We start from the raw sequence: 22,923 nt of genomic DNA on the forward strand, positions 1-22,923 counted from the left end.
TAGCCAATAAAACTTAAAACAAACACTTTGGAGTCAGTGATGAATGTACTCCTGAACTGTATTTTTCAAAGCATTTCCTCACCTGCCACAATTACGGATCTTGCTCTTTTATTCTGGTGGATGGGAGGTTAATGTCCAAAATGAGTGACAAAGGTCAGTCCACCTCAAAGTCTTTACTTGAATATATAATATGTATGGGCAGCATATGTTTACCTCAAAGCTGAACTATTAGTTACATGCTATGGTTGTCCAACTGCACTTAGAAAACAAGAAAACCACTGTGAGAAGGAGCAGTTCTCCATACCAAAGTGTATCTCTCTACAGTGGGTTTTCCCTTCTGGGGGTTTCTAACCTTTGTGTCCTTGAAGTACATGTGTTTCCCTTAGTCATAAAGAAAATGTACTTTTGCCGTTGCTCAAAGATTCTCTCCTCTTTATTTCTATTTTATGTACTGCCAGGCCAAGCTAAACCCTTCCTCTCAATTAAGCTCTGTTTATGATAGGAAAAGGGGGTTGGATGAATTATCAACACAAGCTATAGCACTGGAGAGATTTTCACTCATTGCATCTGAGGGAGTGGACTCTAGTCCACAAATGTTTGTGCTGGGATAAATTTTGTTACTCTTTAAGATTACTGTTTCTTTTTGCTGCAAGCAATTAAAACTACTCCCCCATCTGGAATTATCACGCTTTACAAATTCACTCAATTTGCAGCTGTAATTGTAGTTACCAATAGTTACAAAAGGAGACTATAAATCAAGCCACGGTTAATGGCCAGACCTCATAAGCAGTGGGCTACCCATCTTGCATATTGTGCTCGCTTAGAAATTAGGCTGCGTGCAATGTGTCTGGTTTTTCTGCTTGAGACTGGCTTAGAGAATTGTGTCTGGGCAGAAATGTGACAAGTGCAGCATTTGCAAAAATACTCACTGCATCGATATCTAATAAACTTCTGCATGATTCCCTCCCACCCCGGCCATTAAGCATGAATGGCATTGTGTCTAGAATAGAAGAAGTCCTGCTCAGCAACAGCATTAACATTTCATGTGTGGGGGTGGGGAGGGGGGTAGGATTTCCAAGAGAGAAACAAGCAGAGTTCAGAAAACATTCCTGCAAAATCCTGCTGAGGGCTGGACAGGGGGGAGAAGTGTGATAGACCACCTGCTGTCTGGGTTAGTAAGGAGTATAAAAGGAAATTGAACATAACACACAACAGGAAATGATTAAATGGGGGGGGGGGTGTTGTGTCTTAGGAATGATGGAAAGTGGTGAAGTTAAATTGGCCAAATCTGTTCCTGACAGTCTCAGACCAAAAAAATTACGCAAATAAAGATTTGTACCAGAACAAACCTTAAAAGTTACAGGTCTTCCACTCGTTTGACTGGCAAATTCCTTTAATCATTCCCCCAGCACCCATTTTTTCCAGCCATACTTGCAAACGGTATTATTCAAGTATTTACCTACAACTTGGCTGAATCAACCGGTATTTCAAAGTTGACAAAAAAACACCCTTTCTCTTTTCACTAGGCTGCAAAAGGCATAGGTCCCTTTGCTGTGCCAGATCTCATCAGCCGGTGGCAAGAAGTGAACTCATCACTGGTGCTGCTCTGACGCCCCTGCAATTCTCTGGTGGGACATCAGAAAAATAACCTCTCTGGACATACAAGGCTTAGAAGGTAAGATTGCCCCCTAATGCCTTTTTAAAAAATGGATTACTTGTATTGCATGATGGCAATAGGAGGGTGAGATTCCTGTATTGTAAGGGAGCCCTGGGGCCCTGCCATATGCCCAGTGTGTGTCTCTGGGGCTCCTGGGAGGGAGCAGTCAGTAGAGTGTAGTCAGTAGAGAGCACACCTCCCCTCTGGGGTACAGGGCACCTGGGCATTTTGCTCTTCCCAAGCAAGCCCCCCCGGCTTAAAGGACCTGGTAGGTACTGAAAATACATGCATCTGCACATTTGCACACATGTATACACCCCTCACAGGAGCCCACCTGCTGCCGCTGCTCACCCCATGTAACAGGATCACGCATGAGTTTGGTATTCTCCTCAGTTCCCACATATGGTGCTGGATTGGGATCCTGACCCTGCACTATTTTCAGTACCAGAAATAGTCCCAGAGAGCACTCTTTGGAGAACCCCACATGTCCCCTGGGGCATATGCAGAGCTGAAATTGGATCAGGTGGCTGATAAGATCAATGGATAGCAGCAAATTAGAAGGTACATGCAAGAGTTGACAAAATAATGTGAGAATGAAGCTAGAGTCCAGCAGTACAACCAATACAAACCAAGCTCAACCCTGTGTACATGGGAGAACAGAGACTAAGTATGTGCGCACTTCTTCACATACACTGAAACAGATTTCCTCAAATATTACATGCAGGTGAGGGGGTGTTAGTTGCCAGGAAGAGCTGATTAGAGTCAAGATGCATAAGTAGCCAAGCTTAGAATGACACATATAGCAGGATATGTAAATAGCTGCAAGTTGGCATACAGTTAATAAAGGAGTTAACAACAGATGTGAGAACCAAGTTTGAGTCCAGCTGATATCTCTGTTAAGTCCTGGGAGTTCCATTGTCCTGAGTGTTGTAATAACTTGTAATTCAGCAATCTCCCATTCCAGTCTGTTTCTGAAATTCCTTGCTGAATTTTTCCACATGATATTTGACACAATCTTTGTTTGTCCTCAGATCACCTCTTCTATGTTGGGCACAAGCGTTTACTCTGCAGATTCATTTGCGGGTTGAGATTTTGCTGACGGAAGCTGAGAGAAAGATGTTCTACTGGATTTAGAAGGATTTGGGGGCAGGGACACCTCACAGTGGCAATTTAGCAGTGGTTGTAAACCACCAGCTCATCTTTAGAAAATTTCTCTTTGTGTAGAATGTGAAGAAACAATGCTGAGGATGCCAGCATTGGGTACTATATCCTTAACTCTGCAGTATATCAGCACAGTCCATGCAGATCTACAGCTAGTCCAAAGCCTACCTGATCTTTGCTGAACTAACCCTCAGAGAGCCAGTTTGGTGTAGCGGTTAGGAGCGTGGACTCTAATCTGGGAGAACTGGGTTTGATTCCCCACTCCTCCACATGCAGCTGCTGGTGTGACCTTGGGTCAGTTACAAGTTGTTTCAGAACTGTTCTCTCAGCAGTTCTCAAAAGAGCTCTCTCAGCCCCACCTACCTCACAAGGTGTCTGTTGTGGGGAGGGGAAGGCAAAGGAGATTGTAAGGCACTCTGAGACTCCTATGAGTAGTGAAGGGCAGGGTATAAATCTAATCTCCTCCTCCTCCTCCTCTTCTTCATTGTAGAGGAAGGTCCTCAGCAAGAGGATGTTTAGTGAAGTGACGAGATATTCTCATAATTCATAGCCATTCCATGCCATCAACAGCAAAATGGAATATACCAGTACAGCTGTGAAGTTGGTTAGGATAATATTATTGCCTGCTATGTAGGAAAGTCATTTTTTGTTTGTTTTGAAAACTCCTAGGCAGTGTTCCTAAATGCAGCTTGCATACGATTTATTCTTACTTCTATGATCAGGTAGAACCAATGGGTTGGAGCCTGCACATAATATTTAGTGTGGGAAGGAATTTCTGTCAATGGCCTCCCCTAAGATCCTGATGCTGGAATGTCCTGAGGTCTGCTGCAACAGGTGAAAATCATCTGGCCCCTTTCAGTCAGAGGAAACTTGCTGGATCCAAACCAATAAAATAAAATAAGCTTTATTGTTTTTATAATATTTTCACTGGTCCCTTCAAAAGGGATAAGTATAAAGACAAGTCCCAGTAGTTGGGAGATACTACTTCCTCATGGGCTGGGAGTATTTTTTACATTAGTGTTAGTGTGGGGAGGAAGGTGTTAGGATTTCTGTAGCTTTAAGCAAACCTGACTGTTGAACTGTGTTCTCTGGATTAAACATGATACTAGTGTTATAGATGACATAGGGAAAGAAAGTGGTGAAGTCTGAAGGCTTGGATGGTGGAAATGGCAGGAATAAAATGTGGTACCAGGTTAGAGAGGAAAAGCTCAAAACTATTGTGGAGTTTTTCATTAGTCAGGCTACTAATTCTAACATGTAATGTGCTTCTAAATGTTCACACCAGTGAGTTTTACACCACACAAGTTGCCTCATGATCTAGTGCCCTTTTTAATTTGGACTAGGAAGATTATCTTTGCTGGGTACCTTCAACTTCAGTATTCTATATTCTGTTAAGCCTTTCATATATTAATTGTCTGTAGACAAACAACAATACCTGAAAGTTTTGTGATCTGATGCTTCTCTGCACCAGCCAAAGAATGCCACCGTGTTTTACCTGTCCACCCACACTTGCCCTGAAGCAACTGACAAATCTATGAATTTCTCTAGCAAATGTTCTCTTTAGCCACACATTTATACAAGGTACTGTTTACATGACCAACTGTCTTAAGATTGTGAGGGACTTGAAACCAAAGACATATTTCTGGAATCATTGACTTAAATTGGTATTATCTTCCTTCATTGAACATGGAGTTCAATCAGAGATTGAGTGATCTTGTATAAAAGTTTTAAGCCACACTCTTTTGATTAGACCGACTGTTTCATTCATTGAGGAGCAGAAGTTTCCTGTCATGCAATATTACCACCTTTGATTTCACAGCTGGATTCCTGTTGGAAAGTGACTATGTGAAAACCCCACTCCTTTGAGATGGTGATCCTTGGCATGGATTATGCTGTTCCTGTAGGGATCTTCCCAAGATAACAGACCCTTCCCTCTCTAAACTCTTGGGAATGGTTTCTGATCAGTTCCCGTCTGTTTGAAGCAGCACAGATTTTTCTTACAAATCCCCCAAAGAATGTTTATTTTATGAACATGATATATTCTAACAGTAATGACTGAAATGCAAAGAATCATAAGCAGAGTACAGAACCGATCTTTACTAGTCCTCGTTACTGCAGGTCCTCATGTCTCCCCAAAAGCTTCCAGGGGCCCAGGAGTTCTCAGGAACAACATGGGGTATAGCATGAAAAGATATGGTGAGAAGGGGGCTTTGGCAGAAATAATCCAAAACCAGCACCTGTAATACTGGAGCTGTTTCTGGCAATTCCCTCTCCCAACACTGTCTTCCCATCACCTGGCCCAAAACAAGCACTGTGGCTTGTTTCCAAGGAGGGAGAGATAACTTCCATTCTCTGTACTCAGGCTCATGTCTCTCAATTTCACTTTGTGCATATTTATTAAGCAGCACTTTTCAATTAAAAAACTGTAATTATGCCAAGATACAATATACTCTTAACATTAGTGTTCTTCACCAAATCTTCTCAGAATTGTGTGTCTTGGGGCTGTGGCTGCCTTTTTATATTTTTATGCAGACATAACTATAAAGAAAGGTTTTGATCTTGTACTTTATAACATACAGTATGTTTATGTCTATTTTTGCTTTTCAGGGAAATGTATGCAATTAAGTCTCCCTATAGCTTTTCAGTGTGCTTTAAGATGTGAAACTAAGTTATAAGTGAATTGTTTTCGATTTAATAGTTTTATTTTGGATTGACACAATTAAATGAGGAAAGCTTAACCACTTTTTTTGCTGTGTGCTTTTTTCCTCCCCTAACAGCAAATAAATGAGAGGCATGTGTGAACAATGGTTAAAAAGGTAAAGGTAAAGGTTCCCTTGCTTGAAAGCCAATCTAATCCGACTCTAGGGTTGTGGTGCTCATCTCCGTTTCAAAGCCGAAGAGCCAGCACTGTCCAAAGACATTTCCGTGGTCATGTGGCCGGTGTGACTAAACACCAAGGCGCACGGAACACTGTTACCTTCCCACTGTAGTGGTACCTATTTATCTACTTGCAATTTCTTGCTTTCGAACTGCTAGGTTGGTTAGAAGTTCACAATTCTATAGGGGCCAATTCACACAACCTGTGATTGCATATGGTTGATCGATTCCCTTCACATACTCACCTCTCTCTTTCCCAATGTTTGTGGCAAATGGATTATGGGCTTCATTGTACACGTAACACAACCCAGGCCAGAATATTTACACATGTTCATGTGAGCAGTTTAGCATAAGCATGACTGGACAGGCAACTCCCCCTCCCAGAAAAACAACAACAGCCAACTATGTGATTATTTGTGGTAAGAAAGAGGATTGTACAACATAGTTACCCAACCACATACATTGGCAGGGTGTGTGTGTGTGCTAAATATTGTTCCTCTCAGAGTTGCCAAACACTTTTGCCATAAAAACCCCAAATCCTTTTATATCTCATAGAAATCTAGGCCTGATATGTCAAAAAGCTAATAATGTTTGCACAGGATGTTATATTTATATTGCAGAAAAACCAGGCATATATGCCTTAGAAATTCAGAGCTGTGTACAATGGTATACTGATAAATATATCAACGATAGATTGAACACACAAAATAGCCCCATAAGAATAGTTATGTCATACTTAGAACATACTTGAGTATCCTTGAAAACAAGCTTTGAAGTTTTTTTGGCAGTAGAGTTGGGAGATGTACAGAAATGAGAAAGGATTACCCTGCAAGCATTTATCCTTTGTTGTTGTTCAGTCGCACAGTTGAGTCCGACTCTTCGTGACCCCATGGACCAGATCACGCCAGGCCCTCTGGTCTTCCGCCGTCCTCTGAAGTTTGCTCAACTTCATGTTCGTTGCATCGATGACACTGTCTAACCATCTCATCCTTTGCCGTCCCCGTCTTCTTTGACCTTCAATCTTTCCCAGCATCAGGGTCTTCTCCAGTGAGTGCTCCCTTCTCATTTGGTGGCCAAAGTATTTGAGCTTCAGTTTCATTATCTGGCCTTCCAGGGAACAGTCAGGGTTGATTTCTTTTAGGATTGACTGATTTGATCTTCTTGCAGTCCAAGGGACTCTCAAGAGTCTTCTCCAGCACCATAGTTCAAAAGAATCTATTCTTCGGCGCTCGGCCTTCCTTATAGTCCAGCTCTCGCAGCCATACTTGACTACTGGGAATACCATTGCTTTGATCATGTGGACTTTTGTTGGCAGGGTGATGTCTTTACTTTTTAATCATACTGTTTAGGTTCGCCATCGCTTTCCTACCAAGGAGCAGGCGTCTTTTAATTTCATGGCTGCTGTCACAGTCTGCGGTGATCTGGGATCCCAGGAACGTGAAGTCTGTCACTATTTCCACGACTTCCCCTTCTATTTGCCAAGGAGTGATGGGGCCGGATGCCATGATCTTAGTTTTTTTGATGTTGAGCTTCAAACCCACTTTTGCGCTCTCCTCTTTGGCTTGTGATTCATCCAGGCCAGCATTTCGCATGATGTACTCTGCATATATATTAAATAAGCAAGGTGACAATATACATCCTTGTCGTACTCCTTTTCCTATGCTAAACCAATCAGTTGTTCCATATCCGGTTCTAACTGTTGCTTCTTGACCCTTATACAGGTTTCTCAAGAGACAGGTGAGGTGGTCTGGTACTCCCATCTCCCATACCATAATTATGCTGGACACCACCCTATACCTTAACTCTTCATGAAGTTACAACCCATTCAAGGCAATTATTGAGTACTGTGTCCAATGTTGGGCACCACATTTTAGGAAGGATGTTGACAAGCTTGAGCGTGTCCAGAAGAGGGCAACCAGGATGGTGAGAGGGTTGGAATCCAAGTCTTATGAGGAAAGGCTGAAAGAGTTGGGTATGTTTAGCCTGGGAAAGAGAAGGCTTAGAGGGGGACATGATTGCAGTCTTCAAGTATATGAAGGGCTGTCATGTAGAAGATGGAGCAGATATATTCTCTCTTGCTCCAGACTGCAAGACTAGATCTAACGGGTGGAAATTACAGGGAGTCGTTACCGGCTAAATATCGGGAAAAACTTCCTAACTGTAAGAGTGGTTGGGCAGTGGAACAGTCTGCCTTGGGAGGTTGTGCATGCTCCTTCCCTGGACATTTTCAAGTGGAGGCTGGATGACCATCTTTCGGGTATGTCGTAGGGCTATCTTTCAGCTATGCTCCTGCAGAGTGCAGGGGGTTGGACTAGATGACCTGCAAGGTCCCTTCCAACTCTAACATTCTACGATTCTATGCCTGTCCCAAACAGCCATAGTTTTTCCTGTGCTCAGCCTACATAAGGACACTGCATACTGTGAAATCTGAATATAGATATAACATTATACAATGTAAAGTTAGTGTGCAAGTTTTCTTGATTTGCCAAATTCAGAATCTGAATTGCCATTCTGTAAGAGTTGGATTTTCCATACATAGACATCCCCATGTGTATTTATTGAACCATCTTTACATTGAAAATACCAGGATCACACTGGAAGTCAGATTACTTCATTAACTCTGTGTGTTTATCAGTGACCTTTTTTTTTTGCAAGATGTTCTTCAGATCGGCAGTATTCAGGAAGATAAAGGGTACTGTATTACAAATTACTGCTGGATTTATAGAATGTTTCCACTTAAAAAATTTAAATAAATGTAGTTGTCCTGAACGCCTTCAGGAAGTTACTCCACTCTTCCAAAAATATATTCTTGGAAGACCTCCTCAGTTTATCCCTTACCACACTTACAGCTTACCCCAGTAAAACTTGAATTTTTTGCTTTTGATTTTCTATGTGCCCTTTACTCAATTATTTGCCCCTCTCTAATCAAAATCATCAATCCAAGTTGAACATTCTGAAGTGTAACAGAGCAACTGTGTGAGCCCCCACCACAGAATGCACTGTGACCTGAAGAACAGGGCATGGGGAGAGTTTTAGCACAAGATCCTTTGACACAGATGTTATGAGTCCAGTTTGTGCCACAAATCCCATTGCAGTTCAGTCAAGATGCAGAATTTGGGGCAAGATTTACTAATTTCTGGATCTTTTCATCATTTCTCAGTTCCTTCTTGAATGTAATCATCTGCTTCTTTTGAGATGCTCTCAGTGATGCTGAGGCTAGTGTTCCTGAAACAAGAATAAGGTTTACTAGGAGGGAGACACTGCAACTCGTCTCATTCTCCAATTATAAGATTACTAACACAGGCATCTGAAGCCAACCCTCTGATATTATTTCATGGTTCACGGTCCATCTTGGAAAAAGACGATAAATAAACTATTTTTAAAAAAAGGAAAAAGATGATTCCTTCAAGGAGGCCTTGACAAAAAGCCAATCCCTCCATTCTGAAACTGCCTGTTGGTCATCAGCTGTAATTTATCCAGATGCAATGACACAGAAACCAGCCCCTTTAAGCAACCACCTATGCCTTTTCATCTATTCTGGTAACACTACAGGACTGAATGGCACCAGCAATACCATAAAATGCTTAGACACCTGCACATCCTCAAATGTGATGTATAACCTGACTGGTTGACAATGTTGTTCTATGGCTAACAAAGAACAAACAGTCCCTATACAGAAGGAAATGGATATAAATTCACCTTTGAAAGGAAAAGCCAATGGGTGCATATTTTAAGTCCCAGAATATTGATCAGACATTAAAGATAAGCTTAAGATTTTAGGGACAAGATAGATTGCAAGGCTGGCTGAATTAAGCTTTCATTAATGGTGCTATATTTCTTGCTTTGAATAAAAACAAAAAGAGCAATCCTCCCACTGGTGTTAACCAGCATTATACACATATGCATCTGGTCACCCAAGGTCCCTTAACATTAATAAATTCTTTGACTTAAACTGGCTAGATTACTTCTTACATCTCTGCTAACAGAAGGAATATTTTAATCTCAGTTTGAAGAAGATTTAGGACCAGTGTCAAGAGGATAGCCAGGACAGCTAGAATGCCCAGTCACATCAACAGTGGAGTGTCTGGAGAAAGACTGAGATCCAGCCCCGTGTTTTCATCTGTCAGAAACTCTTCTCACTAAATGAAAGCTTGGAATCATCGGATTCTACCCTGGCTCAGTGTCAGAACTAGCAGTTAAAACAGCATAGTATGGGTTCCTTACCACTCTATCAGCTGCTGTTCATACAGTTCCCTTCGCTCCCGTTTTCTTTTCTCAATTAACGTTTCACCAGAAAGGTTTTGCATTGCCATCAGCAATCCTCCTGCAGGAACACTGTTGGAGATGACACAGGAAGCAGGAGTAACCACGTGGAACACATTAATGGTCACAGCAATTATGAACGATAAGAGCCCCAACCACATGGTCACTGATACAACACTCTGCTAGTACTTTCATCTCTTCACTCAATAAGAAGTCTCTTCTTTAAACAGAGCTCAATGCAATAGTGAGGCGCTTATTATCCACACCTCAGAGAACAGGATTCTCCAAGTGGACACTATATTAACTTTCCCTAAAATACCTTAAATACAGACACTACTACTAATAATATTATGGATTTAAATTAGTACTGAAAAGATCATTGGTTGGATAGCTGACAGAGAACAAATTCAAATTACTTCGTATATTTTTAATCCCACCTTTTTACTATTTACATAGGGGGTGGATCCAGTGTTTGGTTTTCAATAATGGTAGGCTTTACATCAGCTGAATAGAATTCTTCTGCCTCATCCCTCCTCTAGTAGCCTAGATTTCCCCAAAATGACCCCCTGTCACATAGAAGTAGCATTTTCAGGGAGCTCAGCAGGCTACAAGAGGAGAGGGGCGGCTGGAAAGGTCCACTCCATGGGCAGAAGTGCCTTCCGTTAACAGCAAAAATTAGTCTGGATCCAATCCATAGTACACAAGGTATAAAAGAACAAGACCCCTTCCTGATTAACAATGGCTCCACCACAAAAAGCATCAGTTGTAAAACAATTCAGCTCCTCTGCTCCTTTAAATATTAGGATCCAAAAGAATTCCAGTTCCCATGAAAGAAGATGAGTAATAAGGTGAACAAAAAAGGCTGGAATGGGGGAAGCAGCTATAATCTCCAAGCAAGAAAATGGGGTTGGAATAATAATTAAATGCTACATGGTGAGTACAAGGCAATAATTCTACCTCTGATTACTGGTATGTGCATGAGTGTATGGCATAAGTGAGCACATTTAAATTAACCTACCCCAACAATGCTCCAAAAATGCTGCCTGCTGCAAAACGTCCCAAGCCCAAGTGAAATCTGAACAAGCCTCCTGTAACAGCTGAAAATAAAATAAAACTGGGTCACAAAAGGAGGTTTGCAGGAAGTCTCAAAAACAATGCATTGTGATAGCTGCTCTGACATTCCAGTTCCACTTGGGAAGTCCCATGTATGAGAAACACTAGCATCACACTGTTGTTTTCCACATAAAGTATTCAAGGTTTCAGCATCATACAGACAAGTACCTGCCCACATTTGCTGTGGGAAATACCAATGTAATACTATGTTCTCTGCAGCAGTTCAAGTGTGAAGTGGCCCCACCTATTATAAAAGCTGGAAAGTACAAGCAATAAACATACTTGTTTCTATCAGAGAGGGTATAAAGTCCAGAAAGACTGAGAGGCTAAGAGAATTGGATTCGCTTCTGGAAATTCTATGGGTTGAAATAGAGGGGCCAAAAGGAAACTTAACACTGGGAGTTTGTTATCACCCACCAGATCAAAAGATAGAGGAGGATTATAAAATGATGAATGAATTAAAGATAGCAGCTAGACAAAAAAACGGTGTTGTAATAGGTGATTTTAACTACCCACACATTGATTGGGTCAATATGTGTTCTAGTCGAGAAAAAGAGATTGAGTTTCTAGACACTCTAAATGACTGTGCTATGGAGCAGATGGTCACGGAACCTACCAGGGGAGAGGCGATCCTTGATTTGGTCCTAAGTAACACTCAAGACCTGGTGAGAGATGTAAAAGTGATTGCACCACTTGGAAACAGTGATCATAATGTTGTTGAGTTCAACATTTGTACAAATAGAGAATTGGCCAAAAAGACTCACACAACCACTTTTAACTTTAAAAGGGGTAATTTTTCTGATATGAGGGGACATGTGGGGAGGAAACTGAAGGGAAAAGTAGAAAGGGTCAAAACCATTGGGGAAGCTTGGAAACTGTTTAAAACTACAATTCTAGAAGCTCAAATAAAATATATTCCGCAGGTTAGGAAAGGCACAAACAGGTATAAGAAAAAGCCTACATGGTTAACAAACAAAGTAATGGAAGCTGTAAAAGGTAAAAAGGATTCCTTTAAGCGGTGGAAAGCTAGTCACAGTGAGGCTGATAAAACAGAACACAGGCTATGGCAAATAAAATGCAAGTCTGTGGTCAGGCATGCAAAAAGGGAATATGAGGAGCATATAGCAAAAAATGTAAAGACCAACAATAAAACTTTCTTCAAATACATTAGAAACAGGAAACCAGCCAGGGAGGCAGTGGGGCCCTTGGATGACCAAGGGGTAAAAGGAGTACTGAAGGATGATAGGGAAATGGCTGAGAAGCTAAATGCATTTTTTGCCTCCGTCTTCACTGTGGAAGATGAGAGGTGCTTGCCCACTCCAGAGCCGCTGAGTTCGGGAGGGGTGTTGAAAGACCTGAGTCAGATTGAGGTGACGAGAGAGGAGGTCCTAAAACTGATAGACAACTTAAAAACTGATAAATCACCAGGCCCAGATGGCATACATCCGAGAGTTCTGAAAGAACTCAATTGTGAACTTGTGGATCTCCTGACAAAAATATGTAATCTCTCCTTAAAATCAGCCTCCATTCCTGAGGACTGGAAGGTAGCTAATGTCACTCCCATCTTTAAAAAGGGTTCCAGAGGAGATCCGGGAAATTACAGGCCTGTCAGTCTGACGTCGATACCGGGTAAATTGGTGGAAACCATTATTAAGGAAAGAATTAGTAGGCACATAGATGAACAAAACCTATTGAGGCAGACTCAACATGGGTTCTGTAAGGGAAGATCTTGTCTCACTAACCTGTTAATGTTCTTTGAGGGGGTGAACAAACATGTGGACAAGGGGGATCCAATAGATATTGTTTACCTTGACTTCCAGAAAGCTTTTGATAAAGTTCCTCATCAAAGGCTCCTAAGCAAGCTCAAAAATCATGGGATAAAAGGACAAGTCCTTTTATGGATCAAAAACTGGCTAATTAATAGAAAACAGAGAGTGAGTATAAATGGGCAGTTCTCCCAGTGGAGGGGTGTAAGCAGTGGGGTACCACAGGGATCAGTACTTGGTCCACTGCTTTTTAACTTGTTCATTAATGATTTGGAGTTGGGAGTAAGCAGTGAAGTGGCTAAATTTGCGGATGATACGAAGTTGTTCAGGGTGGTGAAAACCAGTGAGGATTGTGAGGCACTCCAAAGGGATCTGTCAAAGTTGGGCGAGTGGGCGTCAACATGGCAAATGGGGTTCAATGTGGCCAAGTGCAAGGTGATGCACATTGGAGCCAAAAATCCTAACTATAAATACACGTTGATGGGGTCTGAACTGGCAGAGACAGATCAAGAGAGAGATCTTGGAGTTGTAGTAGATAACTCACTGAAAATGTCGAGACAGTGTGTGACTGCAATAAAGAAGGCCAATGCTATGCTGGGGATTATTAGGAAGGGTATTGTAAACAGATCAGCCAATATCATAATGCCGCTATATAAATCAATGGTGCGACCTCATCTGGAATACTGTGTGCAATTCTGGTCACCACACCTTAAAAAGGATATTATAGCTTTGGAAAAAGTGCAGAAAAGAGCAACTCGAATGATAAAAGGGTTGGAACACTTTCCCTATGAGGAACGGTTAAGGCGCTTAGGGCTCTTTAGCCACAAGGTATAGATAGGGGCTCTGGGGCAAGTGATGCTCTGTCTTCTTGGTGCTTGGGGGGGGGGCAACAATGGGAGGGCTTCTAATGCCCTGGCCTCACTAGTGGACCTCCTGACGGAACTGGTATTTCTGGCCACTGTGTGATACAGAGTGTTGGACTGGATGGGCCTTTGGCCTGATCCAACATTGGCGTCTCTTATGTTCTTATCTAGTGGCTTACCCTAGTCAGAGATGAGGAAGTATCTCCTACAGGTCAAAATAACACACAGCTTGTGGCACTTTAAAGAACAATGAATTTATTGCAGGACAAGTTTTTATGAAACACAGGCTACCTTGTCATTTCATACATCTGATGAAATGGGCTCTGGTTCAACAAAACTGATGCCACAATGCATGTGTTAGTTTTTACATTGCTACATGACTCTTTGCTATTTTAACTGCCGCAGACTGACACAGCTGCTAACCCTCTAGAAGTGGTCCCCTATAGCACATTCAAGTAAAAATGCTGGGTAGTTTTTGTTGTGCGTCAAGTTGAGGAAGAACCTCCTGCATGCTTACAGTGCAAGAGCAGCTGCCTGTCACACATACAGAGACCAGGCAACGTGATAATCCAGTCTGAATCAGACTCTCAGTTTAAGAACTGGAAACAGGCAGAAGCTGGAAAAGTCAACTCACCATAAACTACAACTAGTTTCAATAATGTATAAGAATATAGCAAAATACATCACAGTTGAGGATGGGTTCAGACTCAGTGGTAAAACATCTCCTTGGCATGCAGAAAGTCCCAGGTTCAATCCACAGCTAAAAAGACCGGGCAGTAGGAGAGGTGAAAGACCTCAACCTGACACCCTAGAGAGCAGCTGCTAGTCTGAATACGCACTACTGACTTTGTTTCAGCTTAAGGCCAAACCTTTTTTTAACAAGAGCAGTTCCACACGTCACATGATTATTTCCTAAATATATGCCATTAGGTACTTAGATTATGCCCTAAGATTTTTTTAAAAAATGTCATGTTAACACTTAAAAACAAACTGATGAATCCACACAACTGGGAACAGAATGCCCAAGATAATGTCTCTACTGTGACTGGCACTGGCTCTCCAGGATTTCAGGCAGTGGTCTTTCGTACCACCTCCCTGGATATGCCAAGGATTGAACCCAGATGCTCTACCACTGAAGCCATGGACACTCCCCAAACAAGACCAAGTTATTTACTAATCTTCTAATTTATTAATACTTTAATAATCTTTCATCCAAGGTCAACTACAAACTACAATATTAAAGCTATAAACATAAGTACACACGTACACACGTTTGAAAGGGATTTTTTTTCTGAGCTAACCAGGATTTAAAAGTAAATGTACTTAAGATGAATTTCAGTAGGCTTGCCAAGTCCCCCCGACGGCGGATCAGGCCCCGGGGGGAACTTCACCCCCAAAGCATGGGACGTGCCCGGCGTCAGCACATCACCCGGAAGTGACGCAGCCACGCTGGGCGTGCCGGGGGTGGGGCCACGGTCATCCGAGGGAAAACTCTATGTTTTCCCCTTGGATGACCGCGGCCCCGCCCCCGGTGCGCCCAACGCGGCCGCGTCACTTCCAGGTGACATGCTTGCAGCACGCGCTTTGCGCGCTCTCCCGAAGCGAGTCGGGACTCCCCCGCTGCGGCTTAAGGTACGACTTGGCAACCCTAAATTTAAGACTTAAAACGCATCTCCCCAGTTTAAGAACATTATTTCTTGTTTCAAATGTTATTAAGCAATTGAATCAGGGTGAAAGACTGAAGCTCGGAAGAATAAGATTCAAGACTCCAGTGCACACTCAAACTGGAGACAATTATCATTCAAAATAGACAATCTCACCTCCTGCAGCAACAAAATGACTGAGTGAACTTTTATCACGGTATGCAGACCAACTGATGCTCACAGTGCTGCCAAAGGAATAAAAACAAGGGTTAATTGGAGGGAAGAGCCACAATTTCTGAATGCCCACACTGGAAGCCTGCAAGTCTCAACTGAAAAGATGAGCAGAATTTCATTTCTCAAATGGCAAATGACAGAAAGACCATTTGGCCAGAAAGAGCCATGTCACATCTGACTCCTCCTTCCACATGACACAGCTCACATGTAACATGTAAGAAAACCTTCTGATTCCATGTATGTGTAGAAAAATGAAAACACATGCCACAGAAGTGACAGCATCCATTTTTTAAAATCCACAATGAGATTAAACATAGAATGTGTATCAAGTTAGCTTCATAAATTAGAGGTAAATGACAAATGCATCATACAAACAAAGTTTTCAGTTTTAATACTAGCAACCAGAGTTCAAAAGTTTGGAAAAGCTTACATACGAATCTTAGATAACAGTTTGTACATCTCAGAAATGCAAAGTATCTCCCAGAGTTTGCCCATAAACTGATGCTGCATTAACAGTTCATTGAGTGACATACATTTACAATAGTTACAGATCAAAAAGATCTAGAATAAGTGTGAGGAAAATTCTCTGCAAATGCAACAGGGATTTGAGTGATGTCTTAGTACCTTGTGTAAGATAGCTGGATTGCTGTGAATGAATGTAGTCACTGAAGGACTACAAACAAGACTCCTACAAGTAATAGCAGACACACTTACTTGAATATTGCTACAAAGGCAGCAACTCTCCAGCTCCATCGCCAGCCGTAACGGATGAAGCCACGTATAGCTGCACGGTGTACAGATTGCTGTGGAGAAATTAGGGTTGCATTGTAAATACCATAAGTAAATAAACAGGTGGAAAATAACATTCCATATATCCCATTCCTGATTTTAATGAGAAAACCAGGCACATTTGTGATTGTGGAAAAAGTCACCAAGAGAAAAATAGGCAAAAAATCAATGGTGTAATAAAGGAGAGTAGATATTTATTCAGTTAATTTTCCCTATGCATTTCACACTAGCTTCATCAGGGTCTAATGAAAAACACATTGGGTAATTAATTAAATAAATATCTTCTTTACTGCACCACTGTTTTTTTGCTTTCTTTTTTACCCGCTTGTGTTTGTATCACCAGCATATCAGGTCTTACAATGTTGGTTTAGACTAGAAAGAAACTACTCTAAGTCAGTTTGCATTATACAAATTTGCACCTGCTCTGCCACACATCCACTTTCTTTGTAGAACTACTGCCCCAGACAACATATATGCCTTTTTAACAAACAAATGTGGATTTCACCCATGCACACAACACAATTCCGCTGGCTTTGATTTTGCCAGAACAAAAAGTACTTTCACACATGCGTACTTCTGCTATTACTTGATTACTCAACACTCGTTGACCCACAGCTGAGAGTGTAAAATGCCTGCAGCATAAAAGTACAGTTCCTGGGCCCAATCTGTGATGGCTCTTTCTCAAGCCAGTCATCCAACAAACAAGTTCTGAAAAGGGTCAAAAAGCTACAGAAACATGTGCAATAAAATGCCAGATCATTCTCCATACCGCAGCATCCAGGCGATTGTAGTATATCTCTGCAGCACTCTGCTCAATGTATCGTTTCTTGGCATATGTAAAGCCTGGAATGCCTCCATATACCAAGCCAACAATACTTGCTGTAACTGTTGCTTTACAGATATTGACAGTTTCTTCTGGGTACCGATTTAATTCACTGCAAATAAAAAAGCTTCATGAAAATTAAATCTTTAGAGGCTGCCCAATATGAAGATATTCCTCCCATAGCAACTAACCAATCTCTTCTTCTAAGAAGAAGAACAAGAAGAGATTGGATTTATACCCCGCCCTTCACTACCCAAAGGAGTCTCAGAGCGGCTTACAAACTCCTTTCCCTCCCCCTCCCCGCAACAGACACCCTGTGAGGTAGGCGGGACTGAGAGATCTCTGACAGAGACTGCCCCTTTTCAAGAACAGCTGTGCCAGAACTATGGCTTGCCCAAGGTCATCCAGCAGGTGCAAGTGGAGGTGTGGGGAATCAAACCCAGTTCTCCCAGATTAGAGTCCATGCACTTAACCACTACACCAAACTGTCTCTCAGTTTTCTAACAGATATTAAGCATCTTATTTCATTTCATTCTGATGCTGTTCTGTGGCTGTGGTGATTATTCTAAAAGATGTCAGTTCCTATGGCTTACAAACTCCCTTCCCTTCCTTTCCCTTCCCCTCCCCTCCCCACAACGGACACCCTGTGAAATAGGTGGGGCTGAGAGAGCTCTTTCCAGAATTGTCCTTGAGAGAACATGTCTGACAGAACTATGGTCATCCAGCAGCTGCAAGTGGAAGAGTGGGGAATCAAACCCAGTTTTCCCAGATTAGACTCCGTGCAGTTAATCACTACACCAAACTGTCTAGTACATTTTCCATTAATAAAAGTATTGGCACTTTCCGGCTCTCCCACTGACTGTGCTCTGCGCTCCATCAGCCATTGACTCATCAACCGCCACTCAAGAGTACTTGCATGCCATTGGCTGGGTGCTGGGTTCGCTCCTCTCCCCCGCCCACTGCCAGCCTAGCCACTTCCCTGACAGAATAAACTGCCAAAATGGCTGTCTAACCAAAGACGCTTCTCCTGCTTGGCTCCTGTGGGACTAACTTTTCCCACAGTGGCTGTTGCTAGGCAACCAAGCTTGGTTCTGTCATTAAAAGCCAAAGGCAGGAGGCCCATCCCAGGCCTACTTTGGCCTTGGTGGGGAACTCATTGGGGCCAGTCCTGACTAGGGTTGCCAGCTCCAGGTTAGGAAATTCCTGGATATTTTGTGGTGAAATCTACAGACGTCAGAGTTTGGGGAGAGGAGAGGCCTCAGTTGAATAGACTGTCATAGAGTCCACCTTCCAAAGCAGTTATTTTCTCCTGGGGGAACCACTGCTGCCAATCTCCAGGTGAGCGCTGGTGATCACTCAGAATTAAAACTGCTGTCCATACAGCAGAGATCCATTCCCCTGCTAACGGCTGCTTGGCAGGGTGTACTCTGTGTCATTATACCCTGCTGAGGTTGCTTCCCTCCTGCTTGGGTCCCCATTATGGAGAAAGACTGTACTTTTCCTAGGTAGAGGCTGCAGGTGGTGCTGAGTAGATGGAAAGCTGAAGTTAGAAGGACAGATTAAGGTAGACTGAGGGTTGGCTGGGAAGGAGATAGGGTTGCCAACTCAAGGTTGGGAAATTCCTGGAGATTTGAGGGTTGGAACCTGTAAAGGGTGGGTTTTGAGGAGGGGTGGGACCTCAGACAGGTACAATGCCATAGATTCCACCCTCCAAAGCAGTTATTTTCTCCTGGGGAACCATTGCTGCCAATCTCCAGGTGAGGGCTGGAGATCACTCAGAATTACACAACTGCTCTTCAGATGGCAGAGATCAATTCCCTTGGAAAAAACGGTGGACTCTGTGTCATTATACCTTGCTGAGGTCGCCACAGCGAACTGACGCTGAGTGCCCAAGGCCAGGGCACCTGCCCAGAACCTCTTTCTAGAGCTCATTGTTTTTATTTCTACAATGGACCTTATTCCTAATCTCTCCTTATATATAATTGAGTAGTGGTCCCACAACGTTCTATGCACTCCAAAATCAGTTGGCTCCGTGATGTGTCAATCACAAGGTGTCTCTATCCACTGGCTGTGTTGCCTGAGTTCTCTCCCACCCACTCCTGAGTTCTCTCCCACCCGCCTAGGCCACTCTTCTCTGATTGGGCCAGCATTTCAAAGTCATTTGCATATGGAAGCTGACTGGACTTCACTTCATTCCGCACCTCAAATTCCCTCCCCCCCCACGAGACAGTTGGAACTGTCAGTTGCATATGGGACCTGCTGTATTGTGAGGTAAAATATGTCCTCACTCACAACACATCACATCCCCTTCAAAAGAAACAAACCCAATAACACAATCATGCCACACCACAAAAAAGACAGATCACACCACAAGCAGAATACCACAAGGCAAAAAATGATAGGAAAAGGTGCCAGCAGTCACCCCATTACTGCCACAGATATGTACCATGCCCTCCAAACCAGCCATTCCGTAATGGGTAACCACTGTGTGCAATCTCCAGGTGGGGGCTGGAGATCACTCAGAATTACAATGCTTTCCAGATGGCATTGATCCATTCCCCTGGAGAAAATGGTGGACTCTGTGTCCTTATACCCTGCTTAGGTTGCCATGGCAAATTGATTCTGAGTGCCCATGGCCTTGGCACTCTCCCAGAGCCTCTTTCTAGCACTCATTGTTATTCCTAGTCTATATATATATATAAAAAGTCCCCTCACCGCAAAACAAGGCACAGGCCTAACCGCTGGACCTAGAGACACCAAATTTGGGGAGACCACTCCCACCGTGGCATAGGTGCTCGCTAAGAAGGGATTTTTAGAAATTCAACCCTTAAGAGGGTCAAAAGGGGGGAAATGTGCTCTCCCCACTGATTGCTATGAGGCTGCCAAGCAGCTCTCTCCCTGCACCCCCCACTCTCTGATTGGTCAGCTGCAGAGCTGAAAGTTCCGAGGTAAAAAAAGCCAACAGTTACAGGGGACTGCAGAGAGCTAATGACAGTTGAGGAAATCAGGAGTGACCAAGAAACACCTGTGAGGTGAAGCAAAGCTGCTGGCCCAGCCTCTCTGATGGCTTCCAACACACTCCCCCCACCTCCTACACCTAATAGGCGGTTGTCTGTGAGGTGCAGCCCCACCTCCACAGTCGCTTCTAATACTCCTCCCACCTCCCCCTCCTACACTGGACAGGCAGTTGCCTGTCAGGTGTAGGAGAGGAAGTGGGATGTCTTACAACACACTCCCCCACCTCCTACACCTAACAGGCGGTTGTCTGTCAGGTGCAGCCCCACTTCCACAATGGCTTCTAATACTCCCCCCCCCTACATTGGACAGGCAGCTGCCTGTCAGGTGTAGGAGAGGAGGTGAGATGGTTTCCAACACACTCCCCCCACCTCCTACACCTAACAGGCAGGTGGAGCCCCACCTGCACAGTGACTTCTAATATTCCTCCCCCCTCCTACACAGGACAGGGAGCCTGCCCCAGCAGTAACACCTTAGTGATCCTGCCAGCCCTGCCTCCACTGTGGCTTCTAATACTCCTCCCCCCTCCCCCTCCTACACTGGACAGGCAGCTGCCTCTCAGGTGCAGGAGAGGAGGTGGGATGCTTACAGCCGCTGGGGAGGTTTGCTCAGCAGGATTGCCTTAGCACTGCTGCTGGCCCAGCCTTTAAATACAATCCCCCACAACACCAGACAGGCCGGTGTCTGTCAGGTGCAGGAGCAGGGCCAGGGTATGAATGTTTATGGGGAGATAGTAAAGGACATTTCTAGGAGCCATTTTGATGCTTGCCTCCCTCATGAACCGGAAGAAATGTCCACCACATCACCACTCCCTCACACCAACTCCCCCTCACACCTCTCACGTCTTACTGCCTCCAAGAAAGCTCCTGGCAAACGCTGAGCCAGGTACACCAACGCTACAAGGAGGAGGCAACTTAGGAATGCGGCAAAGACATTTGCAAATATAGTACTCCTGCAGTGCACTGAGCTGCACAGGCCAAGTACCAGCAAGATCGCCATGAGGTGCTCAGAACAACCAAGGCTCCATATGAGCAAAACAACCCAGGAACACAAGTAGAGAGGCCATCACTTTCATGGAAGGTAGCAGGAGTTGACTTAAGAGACAACTGCTTCTTAAATGGACAGTTCTATGTGGCCTGCTCCAGAGTAAGCTCATCAAGTGGCCTGGTGATCCTAGCACCTGAGGGAAGAACCACCAATGTGGTCTAGAGAGAGATCCTTCAGTGGGGGGGGGGGAGTACGTAAGTCTCATATAATTTCTTACACTACAGTCTTCTCCATTAGAATTCCTACAACAAATGTCACATTTCAAATTTCACATCATCAGTATTATAACTGGATTTACGGAACTTAAATACCGTAGTGAAGCACGTGTAGCGGGCTGATAGTATATCTTTTCAGAATGACCATATGATTACTACTGATTTTGTTAGCAGCTTAAAAAAAAGAGAGATATCCTCTACTTCAATTAAAAGTGAGATTTCAGAGTAAGAGAAGCTATATTGTTTTCTGGCAGCTGTAACAGCCTCTGCCAGTAGGAATTCCTTATTTTGGGAGCCTAGAGATGCCCTGGATCCCTGCTTTCCAGAATACCCTCACCTGTGCGCACATTTTCAAAAATGAAATTTCTTTCTAGCCCTTGTAAAGCAAAGGGATACTGTGGATCGGCTGTTCCTTAGAAATAACTGCAGGCACTCATTTCGGCACTCTTACCGAGGACCCTATCTTGAGCCTTTTCCCTTTCGGATAGGCTTGCCAGCTGTGGGTTGGGAAATGCCTGGAGATTTGGGGGAGGGACGGACCGCATCGGGGTATAATGACACAGAGTCCACCTTCCAACGCAGCCTTGTTCTCCAAGGGAACTGATTTCTGTGGCCTGGAGATGTTCTAATTCCAGGAGATCTCCACCAGGTCCCACCTGGAGACTAGCAACCCTACTTTCGGACCAGCTCAAGCCACAGATCCTGCTTCTCAACAGCCCTGAAACAGACGAAGCCGAAGGCCAAAACGCAGGACACCCAGGAGCCGCAACGGAAACGCAGGACACCCAAGGGCCGCAAAGGGGTCCGCTGGTAGGACTCCTCCCCTCCCCCTTCATTCATCAAGGTCGCGTCCTAGCGGGACTCCTCTCGCACACCCCCTTCACTCACTCTTTGCGGAAGAGCTGAAAGACTCGTTCCCAACCCGACTCCGGCTCCTGAGACCTGCCCGCATACCAGGGCTTGGAACCCGGCTGCTCCCCGGCGAACGCTGAAGACGAGGCGGCGCTGCTGCCAGACAGCGGCCCCATAGCCACCCCCCCATGGAGCACTCAAGCCTCGTCGGCCGCGGTCTCGGCACGCTCCGCCGCACCGGAAAAGGGCGAAAGAAGAGAGTGCCGCCCTGGCGCAGCGGAGGAAGCATGGCGGCTACTGGGCTCTTTCCGGCCGAACGGGAGGAGGCGGACTGCGAGAGCTGCGGGCGGACTGCGGGAGGAGGGCACGAGACCAGCGGCTCTGGGCTGGCATCACTTGCAACCCTTCTTGAACACATCCAGAGGAGCCTCGCATTGGGAAACCCGGCACGGGCTTCAGGAGCGTCTTATACGGTTTATCCCGCTCTTTTTGAAAGAGAGGTTTACGCACACGCACACCCCGGTTTCCCACTGGCTAATTTCTTGCATACAGGATCATCATTCATTCTTCCCTAACCCAGAACACGAAAGTGGGTTTTGTGTAGG

At 44.1% G+C, this 22,923-nt stretch overlaps 1 protein-coding gene across 1 annotated transcript; it reads right to left on the bottom strand.

The window, feature by feature from the left end:
• Positions 1-7,998: 7,998 nt before the first annotated feature.
• Positions 7,999-22,550, bottom strand: TIMMDC1 (translocase of inner mitochondrial membrane domain containing 1). Its single transcript, XM_015419695.1, has 7 exons — positions 22,355-22,550; positions 17,136-17,301; positions 16,292-16,380; positions 15,521-15,588; positions 10,977-11,055; positions 9,920-10,030; positions 7,999-8,920 (listed from the first exon to the last, which is right to left on the bottom strand). The coding sequence occupies exons 1-7, from the start codon at positions 22,492-22,494 to the stop codon at positions 8,845-8,847; spliced, it is 729 nt and encodes a 242-aa protein (XP_015275181.1). The 5' UTR covers positions 22,495-22,550; the 3' UTR covers positions 7,999-8,844.
• Between the last annotated feature and the right edge of the window lie 373 nt (positions 22,551-22,923).

This window comes from Gekko japonicus, unplaced genomic scaffold (assembly GCF_001447785.1).
Source record: "Gekko japonicus isolate JY-2015 unplaced genomic scaffold, Gekko_japonicus_V1.1 scaffold1587, whole genome shotgun sequence".
NCBI classification, from domain to species: Eukaryota; Metazoa; Chordata; class Lepidosauria; order Squamata; family Gekkonidae; genus Gekko; species Gekko japonicus.

What these genes read in the sequence shown, in the direction of transcription:
- TIMMDC1 (XM_015419695.1), bottom strand. Translation starts at nt 22,494, where the DNA reads ATGGGGCCGCTGTCTGGCAGCAGCGCCGCCTCGTCTTCAGCGTTCGCC. An exon ending in TTTCAGCTCTTCCGCAAAGA is followed by an intron (nt 17,302 to 22,354) that starts GTGAGTGAAGGG and finishes TTTTATTTGCAG; the next exon opens with TGAATTAAATCGGTACCCAG. An exon ending in ATTTTTGGAGCATTGTTGGG is followed by an intron (nt 10,031 to 10,976) that starts GTAGGTTAATTT and finishes CATCTCCAACAG; the next exon opens with TGTTCCTGCAGGAGGATTGC.